We start from the raw sequence: 19,673 nt of genomic DNA, 5'->3' as shown, positions 1-19,673 counted from the left end.
TTTGCATTCCCCAGGCAGGAGTGTTTAGAAGTGATGTGATCAAAAAAAGACCATCTCCTTGACCTCCTACTTTGTTTGGCAATTTATTTTCATTAAATTATTTCATATTTTTAGACTGTTTTATCAGCTAATTCAAAATAACATGGTAATTTGTCACATTTGGCTCAAAGAACATTATTAGAGATGCAACAGCCCTACTAAAAGACTATCTGACTAAGAGACTGGTGCTTAAATGTAATTACTGACTGAAAACCTGCAGGAATACCTCTATGCCTTAAAACACCCTAAATGCAAAAAGATGCACAAGGACCACCTAGCAAATATGCTTTTTGTTAGACTAAGCTGTTAGTTTACAGCTGAATAAAGTTAATCTGTGATCTGGAGTACTGGAAGTTGGGCATTCTACATTTTCCAGAGTATATCTGACATAACAAGGTGGGGAAGAGGGGGTTGCAAGCTAAGAGATAGCTAACATCCTAGCTTTAGAAGGACCATGTGGTAGATATCTAACTTACACCCTAATGAGTCATTCTGTAGACTGCAGTTAATCTTTTCTTTACACAGAATAAAGAACTGGCAGGCTGCAACTGGCTCAGTCCCTCTAAATCAGACCTTTGCGTTTGCTTCCAACACAACATATGACAGAATGCCAAAGTCATAAAACATACTGAGTTTTCCTCTTTTCCCAGAGTCAAAGGGACTTCTTCAAATTGGGCTCACTTTCTTAACCAAGACAGGAAAGTATTTGTAAATAGAAATAAATTACAAATGACACACATTACATGAGAACAAAAAACTGTTTCTTTTTCCTCTCATCATAAAATGTTGTATTTTCATTGTTAAAGACAATATTTGGACCTGGAAGTAGTCTTCTAGGAAAAAACAGAAAGCTAATACTCAATTCCATAGCATTTCAGAGATTGAACTGAAGAAATTCTTTCCAAAGAAATTGAAAAAAATTAAACTTTCCTTAGAAAGTATTTTATTTCACAGAATATACATTTTAAGCAATGGATAAGTATTTTCATTAACTTACTGAATGGGTATTGATAATTTCTTCAATGGAAATATATATGATAGGTTTGCTAAGGGTCACCATGTCCGAATATTCATCAATATTGAATTTCTCCTCTGGCTCAGGAACATCGCATGCTGACTGAAAAAAGTTCCTAACAGAAAATGAGGAAGACTTAAGTAATTGTTCCCTGTACACTCACTTCATTGGTCTGTATAAAAAAACAAAAACAAAAAACCACACAGCCAAACATTTGACACGCATTGTATTTTTGTTATAGTCTACACTTAACATTTGAAAGAACCTTTCCGAGATGGTGATACATCAATACAAATGATTAATATTACCTGTTGTCCAGGAAAGATGGAAAAAATTATTTTCAAAGAAAGATTTTTCAAAGTGTTTTTTGAGGGTTACTTCGACTTGACTATGATACATGGAGATAAGCAGAGAACAACTTCCCAAGGAGAAAACGTCTTGCCTCTCCAAGTTACTGGCAGTCTGAAGGATGTGCACAGACAACCAAGAAACAGCTCATGCTGATAACTACAGACCCATGGGGCAGGCACACAGTGCAAGGGGCTCTCATCAGAGAATTTCTCTTAGCCTCTCCTGAACTCTGCCAGCCTCTGTGCTGTTGGGTACGATCAAGTTTCAGGCTCAGAGGACCTTTAAATTTGGTATTAAAAAGCAGTTGGGACCCTTCAGTTTGGAGGGGAAAAGGCTGAGGAGGGGCACAATCAAGTTCTACAAAGTCAGTGGTGTTACATAAGCTGAATGCAGAATTTATTCACCACATCCCACAGTAACAAGACTAGCGGGCATGCAATGAAACTAGTAGATTTGTTTCAAATAAGTAAGAGGAAGTACTACTTTAAACAACAGGTAACAAATTTCTGTAAATTGCTGCACCAGTAGTTTGTGGAGGCAGACTGTATCAAAGGATTCAAAAAAGCCTTTGTCAAATTCATGCACAAGTCCATAAATAGATACTAAAAAGTCTAGGCAGGGATGGCTGCTGTTAACATTGCCAACACAGCAACTGCAGTTGCAGGTAGGGTACAAAGGGCCACTGAGAGTGGCCACTGGTCTGACCCAGGCGGGCACTTCTGATCAGGTACAGACCCTCACAGAGACTCAGTTTTGTGAAAAGGTGACTTAGTTGGAAGTGAGATTGTAGTGATCAAGAGCCAACTAGAATAGGTTCTCTCCTTAACAACTTTGCTATTCTCCCTACTTCAACACTTCTCCACCCTAGTTGTTCTTCACATTTATGTCATGCCCCTAAGTATTTTAACAAACAGAATGACTCAGCTGCTTACGTATCTTTGTTCATGCCTCACCTCTCAAAGAAACTCATTATATGAACTTTTGTTTTCATTTAGGACAGACATTAAAGACAGAAGTTATGAGTTTGTCACAAGACAGAAGAACACTGCAAGCTAATAATGACCACCCTAAAAGATGAGCGCTAATTCCAAACAACTTATATTATCTGGAGCCTGTAATTCCCAAAGAGACATTTTGAGACAATCATAGGAAACTGCATGTTTTGCCAAAGATGAAAGAATAAAAACAAAAAATGCAGCTTTTTCCTCTCTGAGAAATTTCTTCCTCAGACAAAACATTCAGCTGCTCTGGTCACTGGAAGAACACATTATTTCTGCTAAATAATCATTCCATTTTGTTCGCACAATCTATTTGCCACTAAGTAGTCTAACTGCAACCAAATCAGCAGGATGGATCAGCTCTTAAAGCAGTGCTGATGTTGAATACAGCATGTTACTTCTCACTGCTGAGGAAGTTGAAGCAGGCTCTCTATGACAGATCACTCAATATTTCTAACTTGTAGCAAAGTGATTTTTTTTCCCCCCCCAAGAATTCATATAAATTAGGAGTTCATCTGCCTTACTCATCCCAGAACAGAATTCTCAGTATAGGTATTTGGAAGAGTTTCACACCTGAACTTCTGGTATGTCTGTGAGAGGTAAGTGTTCATAGATGAAAGATGTTCGCTCTCTCCTTCAAAGAGTTTGTTAGAAGCAGCATGCTGAAGGACTTTTGCGACAGAACCAAGATTCCTCCTCTGGTCAGGGTGTATCTGGCCCCCAGCTGTCATGTCAATTATGTCAAAACCATCAGGAGCAACAATGGCAGGGTTCATGTAGCGATAATACAGGAGGTTTCCAACAATCTAAAAGAAAAACAGTTTTAAGAGATCTTCCTTTTGCATATGCTAATTACATTTTTACAAAACATGATCAAACACTTCTATTTCTGAATTAGACACAGGAATTGGCGGTAGAAAACTGTGGGGAAACACTCCTAAAACATAAGTGTTATCTATGTGGCTAGCTGAAAAAGTCTGTGGCCTTGTATAAAAAGGTTCAAGCATAATAACGGGCACCGCACCATGAACACAATAATAATAAAAAGACAAACATTGGATTAAATACATTCTCCAATCCCAAACCAATCACTTTCTTAAACAAGATCTTGCCAAAACATTAAACAACTACTTATTGAAAAGCCTAGAATATTTAAAACTCAATTCAAATTAGATTACTTATGGGAAAAAAAAGGATCATCTGGTTTTGACTGTCAGAAATATATTCCAGATAGACATCTTTGGGAATATTCTACTTTGTATTCCAACAAATATTCGCACTCTGACAGGTGTCCCAATAACATTTAGTTAGCACAGAAGCTCAAGTTTATTCATGTTTTAAACACATATCCATAGGAGTGGAATCAGGCCTTTATCTTAACAACTCCTCAAAGACAATAGTCTTATATATCTGTTAGGCTCTGGCTCAGTTTTTATTTTCCTGGGATTGCTTCTCCACAGAGAAATAAAAATTGTACATATTCCAAACTTTGTAATAAAAAGCAGAGTCACTGTCAATTAAACAGCATTTATTGCCCTTCTTTGGGCCTGGAAGTTGTGCCTTTTAAAGCATCCCGATGAACATTAGCTAGGGAATTTCTACCATCAGTTTCAGTTCAGTCCTGCTGACATTAGATCAGCTACTAGAAGACTTTGAGTTGAATGTGTCAATGTAAACACATAACTTTTTAAAATTTTGCTAGGTACAGCTCCAGAGGTTTCTCTGAAGTGCTAAACATCCCTGCCAGCTTCTACTGTATTCATTGGTAAGGTTCTGACTGTTTCTAAAGAGCACTTCATGCAGCCCTAAAAAGCTAGATAACAGGCTATCTGAAACAAATTTCTGCAGCGATGTTATAGTAACTTGTATCATGCAGACAACTGCTTCACATTAGTCCTGGTCCCATCAATAAGCAGGACTTTTCTTTCTGTAATTAGCCTCAGCTCGTGCAGTCACCTGCAGAACCTCCAGCATACAAACTTGAGGGCTTTTACCTGGGTGCCTTATGATGAATCAATTTGCTACTTATTTCATACGTTGAGCAACATTTTAGTCTACATTGCTAGAGTGATAGACAGAAGAACTTCATAAATGCTGCTTGCAAGGATTTCAATGTATTGTTTAAACAAACAAAAGCAGAATCAATTTTTCAGCAGAGGAGCCTGAAGTCTTCTAAATTGGCTCCAGGAAAAATTTAACAAACAGCATCTTTTTGAAGGATAATAAAAATTCTCATTGAAACGAATGCCTTGTAATTGTAGAACCATTTCAATAAACATCCATAAAAACATCTTTATTAAAATGCAAGTAGTTTCTCATGAGGGGTCAGTGTCTCAGTTGGATGGAAGGCTCATGGAGCTATTGCCCCAAGTCCTCTAAAGAAGCACAGTAGTTGTGACAGGTTAGAGATGGGCGCTGTGCCAGTAACATACTTATCACTCAACACAATTTACTTTTCAGTCTGTAAAAATGTCATTTCCAGAACTTTTACAAGCATCTTAGGTGTAATGGAAGATTCTACTTGCAATTTGTTCTTTCCTCATGTTTTTAAAATTATAGTATTAATTCAATTTTTTTTCCAATACATGTATTATCCTAACTTAATTTCAGGTGAGAAAGAAAGAGTTAAGACCACAGTGTTCTTCATGAAAAGGAAAGAACAGGAGGACAAAAGCAAAAAACAAGATGATTCAGATAAACTCCAACCCTTTAAGAACTATTACAAATCTGATTGTCCCCAAAACAGGTTGAACATCATCTTCTGCAGGAATTGAGTACCCAGATCACAAAAGCTAGCTCATGGCAACAGAGTTCCCTTCTCCCTTCCCAACCCCCCTTCTACCACCCCTCTGCAACCCAAGAACTGAATTTCTTCAATAAATGCAGATGTTTTGGGGTCCTTAGTACACTAAGTGTCAATAAAAAATCCCTTTTGGCATAAAAAGAACAAGCTGCTAGCAGTTTGCCCTCAGAAGTCTACCTTTAATAGTTCATCTTCTGTTGCATCTGGGAATTTCTCATGGAGCGAGCTCTTCAGAACTTTGGCTATATATCTCATTCCATAACTACATGTAGAACAGATGAAAAGGAAAATAATGGAAAGACTTAGATGAAACACAAACAAATCATTCTAGTTAGCCAAGATACTGTTTCTTTCGTCAGCCACTTAAAACACAAAACAAGATGATAATGGAAACTACAAAAAGTTTCACATATAGGTAGACATTCACTAAGCTAAAGCAGAGTAGGGTTCTGTGATGCGGAGAAACCTCTCCCTCTACTGGAGAAGTCATTAAAGAGGCACACATCAGAAGCCATGTAATTTGAAAGGACGAACTTTGCATAAGCTTCACTGTGCACGTGAACTGCAGCCTGGAGAGTCCTAGCTCACCACTTACGGCATCAGATTGAGAGATGAGAATATGGATGTGAGAACTTTGTCAGTTACTGCTCGCAAACTCTGAATCGATGATTCCAATTTATTGACTACTTCTGTATGTGTTAATGCTTGTTCTGTGGTTACATCATATGGCAATTTGCTGCAAAGCAAACAGACATTAAATCAGCCTAAATGTAATTGAAACTAAAATACAATTTGTTTGGCTTTCACTGAACAGAAAAAAACACATTAGACAAGGCAAATACAGCTGAATTTGGTTAAACAACAAAATTCTCAGATCAGGTTTGGGGTTTTTTTTGGAGCAGGGGGACAACACACCATCACGTGCCTTCCCCTACTTACAAAAGGGGAATCTCTTTTCAAAACAGATTTTAAAAGTCCCAAGCATGGATTTCTGCATCCTAGTGTAGCTCCTCAAAAGCACAGGACACTTAACAGATGCTGTTACAAACCCTGGGCATAAGGCTGCAAATTCTTCCATGGCATAGCTTACTACACCAGTAAAGGTGATGATGGAAATGACTCAAAGTTCATGGCCAGCAAAGTAATCCTTCTGTTAGGAACAGATTATAGTATTTCAAGAGCCCCTCCCCCACCCCCTCCAAAATCTCATTGCGTTGTGGGGAGATGAGGGAAATGGGCAGACACATGGGACAGACATTAGCAAAATTTGTCAGAAAAGGAGCTGAACTAGAGATCCCTCAAGTATTTAAGAGAGTATAATATATCCAACTTCCTCACTCACCTGGCCTCACCAGTCTGCATTTCTAACTGGTTTACCCATGCCTTGTACACATCCACCGGACTAGTGTTGATTATGAGGGATTTGTCATCCATGATGTCCTTCACCACTGGGGCCAGTAGCTGGCGCAGAGTGTTCTGCCCACGAGCACCTCGATTGAAGCTGACGACCATCTTAATGACAGTGGGGTTTCCAGTGACGATATCCTGTATCTGATCTACCTTAGAGCTGTATCAAAAGCAGAACACTTCTCAGATCTGACTTATGTACACAGTTACCCATGTTTTCTAAACATGTTTTTCAAAACCAGACTTTTGAAAGTATCCTTTCAGTATCCTAACTGGCTTTTTACACGCTGAAGCATGTTTATATGGCCTATTTATTAGACTTTCATATAAGACAAGATTATAGAAGTTACTTGCTGAATTATAATGCAAGTTAAAAAAATGTCCCTGGAACATTATAGTGATATATAGTGAGCGGCAGCTAATCTATACCTGATTCAGCCCAAATATCTGGTCAGCAGATAGCTGTTAACTGTATAAATTGTTTATTATTTCAGGATAAACCACCAACTCTACGCTTACGAAACACACATTTACACAAAGAAAACAAAACAGACTCTCTCAAACCTTTCATACTTGAGCAGAAAAGTAAAGAAACTAGTATTTACTCTTTCAAGTGATCTATCAAACAAAAAGGTTTCTCCACCATAGAAAGATTTCTCTGAATCTAAAATAGCTTGAGCTAGAAATAAATTACACCATCCTGAAAGTACAAATTTCTCTCGTGGCAAAACTATATACGTAACAATTACAAAATTATGAATGAATTCTACCTTAAAGAATTTAATTAAAGAATTCATTGACCTATCTGTAAGACAAGTTAACTAAAGTCTTCTGGTAAATGTACATACTTTATTTCCTCTTTTAGAGCAGTTTTAAAGAGTTTGAGAAGCAGATATTCTTCTCGCTGATTGGAGGCATAGTTGTACAGAGTGAAGATAACTGTATCCATAAATTTGGTTGATTTGTTTTGAGGCATCTGGAAAATCAGCTTCGCCAGATATGTGGGATTAGTCTACAAAACAAACAAATGACTCAAATTCTGTTTTCTTACATGAACTACTCACACTTCAGGGGCAGCACTTTATTTCCATTAACTCTAAAAGCATTTACATTGATTCCCATACACATCACTTTTACATCAGCTTTACTTTTTTCCCCAAATATTAATGCATAAGAAACACTGAATACTGCACTATGCAAATGGCATAGGTAAGGATTTTATTGGAAGTCTCTAAACACAGTACTTCTGTGCATTAGCTCTACATATCCAATGCTAAGTGAAGGCAATATCTGCCAAAAAGACATTGCATACTATGTATATACTTAAGTTTTAGAGGGCATCTGTCCTGGGAAGATCTAAAATTCCTCTAAAATAGCTTAGTTGTGTTGAGATTAATTAAAAATATTACAAAACCATGCTGTCAGCTGCATAACAGACAGCTTCCGTTTCCCCACATACAATGTAGAGTAAAGATGACAGTAATGTGGACTAAAAGATACATGGAAAACCTCTCTTTGGCTTCAACATGGACTGAAGTTATTCTCAAGAATAAAATAGCTATTTCTTGCACAGTTTAAAGACAACAAGGATATTCTCAAATACAGTAGTATTAGAAGATGATGGTGTTTACTGTGGTCTACATACTATAGTCCTTTGGAGATCTTTTTGCGATCACCACTGCAAGCACTAAAACAAAGCAAGCGATATACTTTTAGTTTGTCTTTAGCAATTTGTGGTTTTTAATTTCTACACTAAAACTTACCTGTAAAAGGTAGAATAAATGTTGATAAGCCTCCAGTTTTTTTCTTCTTTCCTTACTCAAACCTTTGATACCCTGTTTGTCAACCATAACCATCTCTTCCAGCTGACTTTTGCTCTTTTTGTTAAGTTTCTTACTGTGCAGTACCACATCCTGCAGACACGATGATCAAAGGTTTAGATTATATATTCACAAAAAAGACAAGGTGGAAAAGTAATATTTTTCAATCATTTTGGTGTCATATTCCTACAAGGTCCTTTATTAGCAATTTTGTGTTTTGTGCTATTCACTAACTGGTGTTCTGAACACATTTAAGTGTATCTTGTCACCATTATGGCTTGACAGCATTGAATGTCTAGGTAACCCCATCTCATGTACAGACTCATTCACTATTTAGCTACAATGAACAAGCTCTCAAATAATTTGAGGTCTATTCCATTCTACCACAGAAAAGCTGCTTAAAATCTAACAAGCAACTACTATTATGAGTAGCAAAATAAAGAGTGACATTCAGCAGTAAACTGACATACCATTTGGAACAGAGCAACCTCTAATGCAAGTCACATTCAGCTATTCGGATAACTTAAAACAAGCAAAGAAAGTGCTTCATTTCCCAGGAGTATTTTAACTAATCCTGCATTGCTTGAACACAGAAAACTGTTCAGTGCATGCTACCAAGGGTGCTTGAACAGAGTCTGCTGACCTGAAGAGTGATTCTGTTTTTCACCAGCAGTCCAATCTTTATATCCATTAAGTTCAAGTCTTTCTCCAGCTGTTGATTGGATCGGATTTTTGTAACTACTTCTTCCCTTAACCTTGTTACTTCTAGTTCTTCTTGAAAGTCTAAGTCACTTTGGTCCAAGAGGTAGGCAAATTTGCGCAAGACAGTCAAGGGTGGATTTTCAGCACCAACTGTAGTCAAAGTAAATAGGCTTGTTAATTGACATAACATTGAACACACATAGAACAGTCAGGGAACTGGTCTCTACAGAAAAACTCTGAACTCTAGAGAGAAGTTCATGCCATTTAGGACAAGGGTAAAATATTTTTGTCATCCTGTGTAAGTACAGCTTTGTAAAATAGTTGTAGCTGTAAAACATTTTGTTTACAAATACCTGCAGCTGCTTTTGAAGAGGAACAGGAAACTCAGAAATTCTGCATGAAAGTTTTAAAAATGACTGAACACAGTAACATACATCTCTTCACACACACAATGTTTAACTATTACCACTTACTTAGTGTTCTGTAGTCCTCCCTAGCTTTATTCGCTCTGAGAAATGCTTGTATCTTCACAATTTCTTCATTCTGAAAGGGACCAAGATTAGGCACAAAGAATCAAGAAACCTCTAAACTACAGTTCATGTTTTGTGTAAGATGATGAATATAGGTATCTAGATAAAGACTAGTGTCACTGGGGAAAAAACACATGAAGGTTTGCAGTTTGGATAAATTTCTGCTCAGAAACATCCTGCAGAACCTGTGTACTCATTCCTGAGATTCCAGTGCACTTGCAGTCATTTTAATGCTCTATGCTGAAAATGGAGGAAGAGTACTTACATGATCCTTGAAGTATTGCAGACGTTTCCTATAAGCTCTCTTTGTTAGCCACATTTTGACCCATGACTGAATCTGAAAGTTAAATAAAAACTTTATATACACTGCACAAAGCAGGGTGGATGGGTATAGAGGATGTTAAACTACCTTCTGACAGCTCCCTGCTGTAAGCATGCTGTGCTGTCATATCTGGGGACAGATGACCATACTATTGGACTCCTATAGTTCAGTGACCAGATGGAGGCTTTGACTGAAATCACAGGTTGAATTCAAGGCTCTAACTGCCACTGGAGCGTAGAAATTACTTGCCAAAGGTAACGCTGCGTTCACGTCTCAGCTGTCATTTGTACAGTCTCCCTCAGAGATAGGAAATGAATATCCTAGCTGTGATCTACTCATGATATAGTATCCTATTAGCATCCCATAGAAAACTTAGCACTTTCTGGACAGATATATTTGACAGCTTTTAGTGAAATGACACTACTCCGTCAGCTCCAATATTTTCTAATTCAGTGTTACGGGAAGGCAAGCGTAAGGAAGTCTCTCAAGCTCAAAGCACGTTAGAAGTCAAACACTTAATGTTCAAGAATTTACTGAAGATGCCAATTTAAGAGCTTTCAACATCATGCAAGTTTCTGAAACAAAACTCTGTTCAATTTTTACTGTCACAGTCTCAGATTCCCAGGCTGCAGAAGACCATAACAATTGATGAATATACCCAAACTCTTAAATACAAATGGAATCTTACCTTGATAATAGCAGCAACATTGCCTTGAAGCACCTTTAATCTGTCAACATAGCTTTTCCTTTGTTTGTATCCTTTCCAGAAAGCCTATTTTATAAAAGGCAGGAGACTATTATTACTAATAATAGAATAGTATTTATTCAAGTCTACATATATAAACACTGTTAGTGATTTTAGTGTATCTTGTACAGAAAAACTGCCATTATGGTAAAAAGATAGTTAAGCCCTGAGTAAGTAGGGCTGTCCCTTTATATTTTTAAGGTGCCCAGACACATTGCATGTGAATTTTGACCAATCTCAGCACAAAACTTTGTCGTCAAATGCCATTTACCCTCCATCCCCGGAGGTCATCCTTACTTTGTTGTTTGTCACCAGAACACCCAAAACCTTTAACAGCCCAGCTGCTGGCTGTACCCTGCACACAGGCACTCAGTCTTCCTTTCCCAGTTACATTCAAGAGCCCCCCCCCCCCCTTCTTGCCCAGTCAAGGCCTCCTTCCCCCACTCTCTGGTCTAAGATTATCAGCCTGCCAAGGTCACTCAGGACCATCTTGTACCACAGAGGACGTAACCGCCTAATACACTCAACTTGACTCTCCCTTCATTAGCCCAAAAGCAAACTTTTGGCAAGGACCTCAATGACAAGGATAATAAACTGCTCTTGGCCTTTACCTTATTTTGCCTTTCATCTCTATTCTACCAGTCTTATACTCCATTTGCTGGCTTTTCACAAGCCATTTCTGTTTTAATGTTCATGGAGAACAATCAGATAAGAACTTTGTTTACAAAAAGTTCTCCAGATACTTTTGAACCTGACTGTAGACACTGAATTCCTGAAAACAGTACAGTCCTTTATTAAGCCTGGACACCATGCAGAAAAATGAAAACTCAATCCAACAAACAGGCTCTAATAGTAAGAGCATATATTACCATGAATGGTTAAAATATGTAAATATAAATAAAAAGCAGTTGCCATTGTTTTATACTTCCTTCTTTAGCATTTGTTGTGTTTAATGGTTAAATAAATTGCTTCTAACAAGAGGTGGTTATTTAACTATTTAAAACCAGTTGTGTGCATCTGTCAGTGTTCACACTTAGCACAGTTTCCTTTATACTCCTTTTGGAGTACAGCAAGCTGAACACGTCCAAGTAATACTGCTGGAACCAGAGAACACCAAGAATATTGCCACTCCCTACCCAATTATGTCTGCTTCATGAAGCAGAGGCAAGCACAGCTTCCCATTGGGGATAGTCTGGAAAGGAATGCATTTCCTACATTATGCTTTGCCAAGGAATCTTTGCTTCAATACTCAATGAGCATTTCCAGTTTTGCACTGTGTATAATTAGGTGTATCACACAAAACCATTTCTGAACTTCTCTGACTGAAGTAACTTAGATTGCAGGTGTATGTGATCTACTGTTCTTTTAAAACTGATATTTGCTATTTAAAAGCTCATTCTAGTGAAGACAGGGACACATTTGCAGATGCAGATATTCGAGCTGCTGCTAATGAAGACAGGGTGGCAGACCTAGCTGAGATTTGTGCCAGCACTACTTAGTCACAATCTGTCACATGTTACCCTTTATCCCAAGCAAGGTGACCTTCTTGTTCTAGTACAATACCTGTATTTTGACAGCAGATGGTTCCTGGGTTTGGAGGTACGCTTTTCTCTCCTCATAATTTTTTCTGACTAAGAATCCCCTTGCTCGGGCTTGCAGTTGAACAATCAGATTTTCATTAGCAAGCCACAGCTGCTCTCGATTGTAATCTGCTGTAACTTGCCCAACAATGCTCTGTTAAGAGATCATGAGAAAAGGTCATTTAAAAGGAGCTATGCAAAAAAATTCAAATCAAACCATCCTGGAATTTGGCTTGTATTTTCTCCATCTGTACAGCTTATGTCTATTATATACAAGCCCCTCCAACTTATCCATAGATTTTAATCAATAAGAATAAAGAGCAGCTACTTTGTTACCACTGAATTTTATACAAAGGGTAGTGGAACTCCTTTCAATTAACCAGCTAATCATGACATTTTTGAAATAGTTTTTTATACATCAGGGTTGAGAGTTCTACTTTCCTAATGCTTCCAAACTTTTGTGGAAGCCAGAAGTCTAGAAATTTAGGAATCTAGAACTGAATCTAGGAGCTCTGTACATAGAAGCACTACTTGCATACTTCAGTATTGCTCCTGTGAAAGTTTTAGAAGAACCTACACTCTGACTTGCGTTTTTTTGTGCAGCATAATAAACCCATAGACTAGATGGGATGCATAAGTATAAATGCCAGCTTGCACAGAAGCTTGTGTGATCTTTGTTGCAAGTCTTATATTACGCTAACAGAAAGCCTCCACAGTAAGGGGTTTGAAGTACCAGACTCATCCTATTGTATTTGGAGGTATAAGCATGCTGACAGGTGATTAGATTTAAACATAGAAAAGTGCCTCCCCTCCACCCCCAAGTACATTATGAAACTCATCATAGGACAGTTCAAAGACCAAAAATATGAGAGGATAAAAATAGTAATTTGACTTTCTTCCATAGATGTCTCTACTGACGGTGATTAAAAATGATGCTCTAGTTGCAACCTCGACTTAAAGTCCCTAAATCATTGTCAGACATAAGACAGGAGGATGTGCTATCATCTCCCTTTTTCCTTACACTTTTTGAGGTGCTGCTATATTGTCAGAGAAAAAAAATACTGAGTTAAAAGGATCTTTGGTTTCACCCAGTACAGCCTCTAATTTGTCTTGACATTGCCACATCTCACTATCTATCCAATGTTATGCTGCATTTGTATGCAATTGCAGCAAATATTTCAGCAACCTACCTGGATTTCTTGACCAGTTAACCAAGAAGTTTTTGGTACAACTCCTTCAGGGGCAACACAGGTACCTTCCTCAGTTTCCACATTGTAATAGTAATCACACATATCTTTCATCACAAGTTTAATCCATGGACTTTCGTTAGAATCTAAAAGCAATATATATTGTTATTAGCACACATTTTGGAGTCCTGTTATACGGAAAAGTTACAGCTCTTCCTACACGTTCCCCATTTCTACATTTGTTACAACACTAGTTATCTATTTTCTGTGCCAAGTCACCGTACATCTTGGGTCAGTTTGCAATAAGGACATTTTCAAAATATCCTATTACATGGATCAGGACCATTCTTCTAGGACAGAATAGCTAAGAAGGTTAGTACAGAGGTGCTACCAGCTTCTTAAAACCAGAACATGCCAACTTGGTGCCTACTGCTGAAATAGTTTTTGCCACATCTTCCATCATCACTCCCGTAAGTGGAACAGAGACAGTGTTTGTAAAAAAGCTAACTTTTTTTTCCTTTTTGGTTTTCTTTCTGCCTGACTCTAGGCCTTATTGACACTTAGCTCACACAGAAGATTTCCTATAGCCAAGTCATTGCTCTGTTTGGTGCCATCAGCTTTGGTAAACAAGGCTGTATCCTGAAAGGCAGGAAAGCCTCATTTCCTCATGGACAAAAGGCTCCAAGGTAAAGCTGATAGGGTCAGTTGTGCAAGACGCCCTCTCAAAACTCACGCTGCAGGATGAAACATGCACATCTGCTCTAAGAAAGTGTGCTACATCAACAGTAGCTCATATTTTACAGATTGGCAGCTAATCTTGGCTGTGTTAACTATGATCAGCTTGCAACTCTAACACGACAAAACATCCCATCATCTGTGCTACGGGCAGAGTCTGGCCCCAGCCACTGCTGACGCACACTGCTCCGGCATTGCATGGGGCCTGAAATGGGGCATGGACACTTCAGCAGAGCCTGACCTGACCCTTGACAGATGCCCATAAGGCTGAAGTGTGCAGCCTAAGCCTTCCCTGCTCCTGCTAGCAGAGGAGGAAAACTAAAGAGTAGTGTGGTTTTCTGAGAGTGTGGACTAGTCTACTGACAGTCAGAGAAGCTGCCCTGACTTCATTCAGAAGCTAATCTGACCCTAGCTAGACTCTAGAAATAACTTGAGTCATTTCCTAGCCCGCACTGTGCTCTGAACAACAGATGCAACAATTCAACACCATGTAAAAAGAACTTGGGAAATAATATATTTCTCAAATAAAAGGTTACAAACCCACAGCCCTGTCCTGCAATTTACAGTCATTTTAGATAAGCCTTCTGTGCTAGTTTTCCAGATACTTCAGTGATATGGAAATATGGAACTTTCCTACTGAGCAAGGTCTTTACCTTTAGTTTTTAGTTTCTTGGCTTCTGAAAGGGCCTTGAAGTAGGTTTCAGCACACTCTGGAATGACTCGTAGTCCAAACTTAGACTGCAGTATCATCAGGACTGGCTGTGAATCGCCCTTCTCCAAGCTCTTGTTAATCATCGATGTCCCAAGAGCCACTAGGGTAAAATAATGACATAGAAAATCAGATGTTTTTATGGCATACACAAAATTTCACAGCGCCTCACCCCTTTGCAGGCCTTGCAAGCATGCAGTAGACAAGTATTTCAGACAAAAGCAAGCTCACAGGATAGAAAGGGTGAGCTCCACACAGGCTGGGAAGCAGCCACAGCATGGTCAAGAGTAGTCTGTGGGCACAGCTGCCCCCTCATCAACCAACACCCCAGGTGATACTGATGGAGGAGGGCTGAGGATTGCAGGCACCCAAATTCAACAGCAGTGATTCCTTTGCAATGAGTGTTGAGACTGACACTGCTGCTCTAAAGGACCATGTGACCCCCTGTGAAATTATGAGCTAAACAAAGCTTATCCATTCCCAGCTGCAGGAGATCTGTAGGCTGTAAATACACCAACTCTGCTCCTGCAGCACTTCGAATCTCAGTATTGGATCAACACTGTGAAGGGCTCTTTCCACACCCATCCTCCCTTCAAACAGCTAAGATATAGGAAAACACAGCTGTCCCATGTGATAAGCCTGAGCCCTCAACAGGGCCAAAGATCAACTCTTTCCCATAACACGGACTCTCTCAAGACAGAAATCTTGCTTTGACAGACAGCCTTCTCATGCAGAACATAAGGTCTGCACTGGTATCTCTTCTTGAAGGGTGTCACATATACAGCTAATATTTGGCTAATCTCATTTTGTTCTCCACTTGGATTAAGGGTAGAATGGTTTGCTCTGGTTCAAGACATGGAATAACATGATGCAAATTGCACTGTAACCACCACAAAGAATTCGGAAATACACCCAAAGCGCACCAGCAGTTACTGAGCACTTCTCCCTAAATGAACATACAAGAGGCAGAATCCTTTGTTGACTGGGAAGACAGTTTGTCTAAAGGCCTTTTTAAATTTTAATACACGTAATATTTAATTTTTCTTTGCTTTTTTATGCCACTGACTTATATAAGACAGAAAAATTACTTTGGAAGGGCTCAAGACTGTTCCAGCACAGCTGTCAAAGTACCTTCTCTTATCTTACTGCAATTGCCATCACTGCAGCAGTCTCAAAAATACACTTTGCTCTGACTGAAACAAAAATAAATGTTAGACGCTCTTTACTGTTGTATGAAAGTTTCTTGGCAGAGGCAGGGGGCGGAATTCAAAAGATAGCTTTTCTGAGCTAGACAGGTCAAAATAAAAGTTCATTTACAAGTTATAAGCATGTTGAACTTTCTAAGTTTAAACTGTGTGAACACAGCATGCTAACTTCCTGAAGCAGGATGTGTTTGCTATAGGAAATATCAGGCTCTGTGTTGCGGGGAAATTTTAAATCTCAGTTTTTAGCTGCAAAAATCTTAGAGCACATCTAAAGAATGTGGATGACGCTGTGCTGACACAGCTTTGTTTCAACCCACGAGACAGTACAGGAGATTAGCAAGATTATTTTTATTAGCGACTTGTTAAAATACTTCTATTGATCATACTTGATTATGCAAAGCTATGTATTTGCTGCAAACATGGTGACACAGACTACATATAGAAACGATTTTACTGTAACAACTGACTAGTAGATGGAGCAAAGGCCTATCTTTTGCAAAGCATGTGACATTGGTACATGGATAATTCTGTGCTACTTTCTCTAAGCCATTTGTGTGACATTCATGATGCTCTTACACCAGAGGCCAAAACCTAGCATGTTTTCTAGTCACTTTTTAGCTTTAACTCACATCTGTTTACAAGTTATGAATTTCCTTCCCTTCTTTGTGCTCAGATGTTTCCTCATGCCTCTGGATGCCATTGATTGGAAGCTATTTTTGCCCACAAAAGAAGGTATCAGTATTTCCAGGTATAAGAGCTCAGTTTGGACAGCTATGTGCTTCTGACTCCAGCTTAGAAAATACAAGCCAGATGCTTTTCACAGATGCATGGCCTATGAAAATACTTCAAATGTCTTCGGTATATTTAACTAGTTAAATTAAGGCTGCAAATCAATTCTAGCATAATAGCAACATTAAATTCAATGTTTCTGTAGGAGGGATAGAAGATTAAATTTTGTGATAGCTAGCCCTGTTTTTTTTTATTCTACCCACACCATTCAAAACAGACTTCTGACTGTTGACTGCCCATAAGTAAACAAACTACAGCACTGTATTAATAAAGGTTGAATGCAGCACTGCAAGAATGCATTGAGTTCAGCAACTGTATTCACAAGCTCTCAATGTGCTAAAGAAGGTGACTTTGACTCATCCAGGCAGATCTCCCCAAAGCCAACTGCAGCACAGCCGAACCGATACTGAATCCCAAGCTAAACACCTCAGCTAGTCTGTGCTGGCCCCAGGCAGAACCACTTGGAGACTCTACCAGACTTTCCAGCATGCCCCACATATCCCATTACTCTTATTTTTCTTTATTTGTCACTCAAAATTGTAGGTATTTTTTCTAAAATTATTATATTTAATCAAAACTTTTAACAGAAGATAGTATTAAGTATATCCAGTACACAAGGCTGTAGCAGAACATACCTCGGCCTTTACTGTACAAATTTCTCCTGCTTCTTTGCAGATTGGAAGAGTGTGCACTTCTCCAAAAAACTGAGTCCACTTTAAGACTACTTAAGAACATGATCTTAATTTTTATTTATTAGCAATTCATAAAAGGCATTATGATGTAATACGACTAAACGAAGTTATAACCATTTAAGAATTTGTTCTTACACCATACATCAAGATTTTAGTCTTATATAAGCAAAATAAGCTCTTAAACAATATTATGCCTTCCCTTTTTCATTTCCTTCTGTTTTCGTATCAGTGGAGAAGTACAGTAATAGGCAATGTTTCACCAGCTCTGAAAATGCACTGACACTAGAAATTTTAGTCACATCATTAACCTATGTAAGAGAAACCACTAAACTATTAGCCAAACCTTAAAGATTACCACTCTAGATAAAATTAACACCATTCCTGGTATTTAAGTCACCCCAATTTCAAGAGCATGCATTCATCTCTTCCAATGTGTTTAAAGGTCGTTCACACATCCTTGAAGAGGAAAAACAGATTACGAATTCGCCAGTTTTGAAGACTAAGAACAACAAAGGCAATATAGAGGTATGTTAATGCTTACAGATTTCTGCTTCTTTTATATTCCTGTTGGCATCACTGATCCCTTTTTGTATTTCATCCAGCCACAGAACCGCTGATTCATCCTGGGAGTCCTGGAAAAAGGATAGAGAAATGCTTTATAAAAGAACTGTAGGAATTAACTACAAAAGAACTAAAAGTATTATAAAAATCTGTCCAAACGTACTGATAGAGCTCTGATACACAGACTCCCCTTGGGCATGAAAAAATAATTCGACCACTTGAAAGCAGCAATAAAACAAGGCTCTAGTTCGTATTCCATTTACTGACTTGATTAAATGCATGTTCAAACACAAAGTTCTCAAAGTTTTTATTTGTAGAAGACACCATCCTATCAAAGATAAATGAAAATTATGAGCAGAGCTAGAGGCAATCTTTTCCATTTCCATAATATGTAAGCAAAATAATTGGAGCATTAAGTAAAATCAAATATGACCAGACAGTACAGTGATAGTAGCATAAACAGCAGAGCAGATGATTTAGAAAGTTAATTTTCTTTCAGAATTCCCTATTTGGAAAGGTTCCACATACATACATATATACACACACACACACACACACAGTGAGTAAAGATCACATGAGAAAATACCAGCAGTAACTGGCATAGAAAGACAACTCAGGTTTAGTAACAAAGTCTGTTACTTCAGGTAGCAAACATTTCAGGAATTAAGCAGCAGAGCAGGTTTCACAGTTCATGACATTATATCGAATGTAAAATAGAGGGTGCTCTGTACAAGATAATCCTTCCTTTCTGCTAAAGTTTCAACCTAAGGCTACAGTGGACAGACCTGATGTCCTGAAGCATACAGACATTAATCAGCTTAAAAAGCCACAGGCACAAGTTTACACGAAAAACTGGGGGCACAAGGGAGGCACGACACTTAAGAACCGGCCCAAGCTAAGCTCTGACCATTTCTGAGTGTCATTAACTAGTTTGCATGAGTTGCGATTTAGAGCTCTACAGAGAAGCTAATTTCTAAAACGTGAACCTGAAATCAGATGTCTGGGTTGTCCCAGCACTTGCAGGGCTGGTGGGCAGCAAGAAAGCGGCCAGGGAGCAGACCGAGCCGGGACCGCACCAAGGGCTCGGCAGAGTGGGCGCTGGGGCTGGGACCACCCGATCAACCCACAGCACAGCAGCCACGAGAGCAGCCGTGCTCCTCCGCCCTGGTTCACAGACAGGCAGCTGCTTCAGCTTGGAAAAAAGATTTGGGAGCTGAAGAGACATTTAGAAGTTAATACACTAGCTGGGGGAACAAAACTTTCTAAAAGGGAAATAAAAGTGCCAGATCCATGAGATACTAATGATGAGAGGAACTGGAATACACTGATTTGACAAAGGAGTATATACACACATTTCAGAAAACTATTTCAGAAAATATTTCAGAGAAGTATTTCAGAAAATAAAAGCCAGGAAAGGGCCACATAGCACGAAAACAGCTCATGTGCACAAAGAACCAGCTTTGCAATGGATATCACTGTTACA

General features: G+C 38.7%; 1 protein-coding gene and 1 long non-coding RNA gene across 4 annotated transcripts in view; one reads left to right on the top strand and one right to left on the bottom strand.

The window, feature by feature from the left end:
- Window positions 1–19,673, bottom strand: part of IQGAP2 (IQ motif containing GTPase activating protein 2) — a 130,646-nt gene that overhangs the window by 14,155 nt on the left and 96,818 nt on the right. For 2 of the 3 annotated variants that reach the window (XM_067316559.1, XM_067316557.1), the window contains 15 exons: window positions 18,171–18,261; window positions 14,888–15,046; window positions 13,503–13,645; window positions 12,296–12,466; window positions 10,676–10,759; window positions 9,931–10,002; window positions 9,609–9,678; window positions 9,077–9,285; window positions 8,377–8,526; window positions 7,462–7,625; window positions 6,549–6,773; window positions 5,802–5,942; window positions 5,384–5,468; window positions 2,977–3,209; window positions 1,037–1,169 (listed from right to left, as the gene is read on the bottom strand). In XM_067316559.1, coding sequence (XP_067172660.1) covers window positions 1,037–1,169; window positions 2,977–3,209; window positions 5,384–5,468; window positions 5,802–5,942; window positions 6,549–6,773; window positions 7,462–7,625; window positions 8,377–8,526; window positions 9,077–9,285; window positions 9,609–9,678; window positions 9,931–10,002; window positions 10,676–10,759; window positions 12,296–12,466; window positions 13,503–13,645; window positions 14,888–15,046; window positions 18,171–18,261 — 2,130 coding nt within the window. The remainder of the gene's footprint in view (window positions 1–1,036; window positions 1,170–2,976; window positions 3,210–5,383; window positions 5,469–5,801; window positions 5,943–6,548; window positions 6,774–7,461; window positions 7,626–8,376; window positions 8,527–9,076; window positions 9,286–9,608; window positions 9,679–9,930; window positions 10,003–10,675; window positions 10,760–12,295; window positions 12,467–13,502; window positions 13,646–14,887; window positions 15,047–18,170; window positions 18,262–19,673) is intronic. The other variant, XM_067316558.1, reaches the window with a different exon arrangement.
- Window positions 15,647–18,262, top strand: LOC136995446 (uncharacterized). Its single transcript, XR_010887022.1, has 3 exons — window positions 15,647–15,685; window positions 18,072–18,154; window positions 18,232–18,262. It is a non-coding gene; the product is annotated as an uncharacterized lncRNA (long non-coding RNA).

The sequence above is a fragment of the Apteryx mantelli genome, chromosome Z (genome assembly GCF_036417845.1).
Source record: "Apteryx mantelli isolate bAptMan1 chromosome Z, bAptMan1.hap1, whole genome shotgun sequence".
In the NCBI taxonomy this organism is placed as follows: domain Eukaryota; kingdom Metazoa; phylum Chordata; class Aves; order Apterygiformes; family Apterygidae; genus Apteryx; species Apteryx mantelli.
The sequence above is the reverse complement of the archived record's forward strand: the minus strand, read 5'-3'. Positions and strand labels throughout refer to the sequence as shown.